General features: G+C 36.5%; 1 protein-coding gene across 1 annotated transcript; it reads left to right on the top strand.

The window, feature by feature from the left end:
• Positions 1-427: 427 nt before the first annotated feature.
• On the top strand, positions 428-1,390 carry LOC127689748 (olfactory receptor 150-like). Its single transcript, XM_052189366.1, has one exon. The coding sequence runs from the start codon at positions 434-436 to the stop codon at positions 1,388-1,390; it is 957 nt and encodes a 318-aa protein (XP_052045326.1). The 5' UTR covers positions 428-433.
• The last annotated feature ends 318 nt before the right edge of the window (positions 1,391-1,708 follow it).

Below are 1,708 nucleotides of genomic sequence, written 5' to 3'. Positions count from 1 at the left end.
TCATTTATAATTAGAGATGCTTTATATTTAGGGTCTTGTTTAACTTACTCTAATTAAAATCTATGCTATGATATTAAATAAGTGTTTTAAGATTACTTCATTCATTAACCAATGGTGAACATTTTCATAAATATTATTCATTTTCCTGGCATCGGCTGATATTTTAACATAAAAATATTTACAATATAGACACGAGAAATTTCTAGATAACTCCATAGAATTTTTATAGCTGGGTTATGGAATACAAATAAATATAGATATACTAGATACTTATTTGTAAGCCTCATGTTAATGTCTTTTAATGGTGACACCAATGAAGAGCTGTTGGAACCAGAAGACAACACAATAAAATGTTTTAATTCAATATCACAATCATGAATAAAGTGATAAACTATCTTTTTCTCACATCCTACAAAAAAATGTTCAGGTGGAAATGGCTGAAGGCAATCAGTCCACAGTGACTGAGTTTATCCTCACTGGATTAACAGAAAAACCAGAGCTACAGCTGCCCCTGTTCCTCCTCTTCCTTGGAATCTACCTGTTTACAGTGCTGGGGAACCTGGGCATGATCATCTTGATCCTGCTCAGCCCTCACCTGCACACACCTATGTATTTCTTCCTCGCCAGTCTGTCCCTCATTGACCTCTGTTACTCCACTGTCATTATCCCCAAAATGCTGGTGAACTTTGTGACAGAGAAGAATATCATCTTCTACCCTGAATGCATGACACAGCTCTACTGCTTCATAGCCTTAGTTATATCTGAGTGTTACATGTTGTCTGCAATGGCATATGACCGCTATGTTGCCATTTGTAACCCCTTGAGGTATAATGTCACCATGTCATACCAAGTGTGTTTCTGGATGATAGGTGGGGTGTATTGCATAGGGTTCATTGAAGCCACAGTTCATACTCTTTGCATGCTACGAGTGCTTTTCTGCAAGGATAATGTAGTAAACCACTTCTTCTGTGATCTTCTTCCATTGTTGCAACTAGCCTGCTCCAGCACATTTGTCAATGAGGTAGTACTTCTGTGCCTCAGCACTTTTAATTTCTGTGTTCCAACGCTGACAATCTTGAGCTCTTACAGCTTTATCATTGCCAGAATCATCCGCATTAAATCCAATGAGAGCAGATTCAAAGCCTTCAGCACCTGCAGCTCCCACTTCTCTTCTGTGGCTGTTTTCTTTGGTTCTTTGGGATTCATGTACTTTCAGCCATCAACAGCCAGCTCCAAAGATCAAGGGAAAGTGTCCTCTGTGTTTTACACTACTGTTGTGCCCATGCTGAATCCCTTGATCTACAGCCTGAGGAATAAAGATGTCAAACTTGCTCTAAATAGGTTACTTCAAAAGAAGATATTTCATATGCAAAATATCATTTTGCTCTAGTTGAAAGTTCTTATATCTATAATTTTGATAAGAAAAATACCTTGAGATAACAATACATGTTAAATCCTGACATTTGCATTGATACATACTTATTTACTATAAAAATTGTCAAGAAGATTTGGATACAAAAAATTACATGCAATAAGGAAACAATTCTGGGTCGTTAACCTTAAGTCAACTACCTACACCTCTAAATGCCTTTCAATACACTCCCAACATCTTCCTATTGTTCATTATGCTTTATGTGTGTATAATATGACTGTTTTCTAGAGAAAATTTTCTTTCTTGGTTAAGGAAATAAATATATGTGGTAGAAAG

This window comes from Apodemus sylvaticus, chromosome 7, assembly GCF_947179515.1.
Source record: "Apodemus sylvaticus chromosome 7, mApoSyl1.1, whole genome shotgun sequence".
In the NCBI taxonomy this organism is placed as follows: Eukaryota; Metazoa; Chordata; class Mammalia; order Rodentia; family Muridae; genus Apodemus; species Apodemus sylvaticus.
The sequence above is the reverse complement of the archived record's forward strand: the minus strand, read 5'-3'. Positions and strand labels throughout refer to the sequence as shown.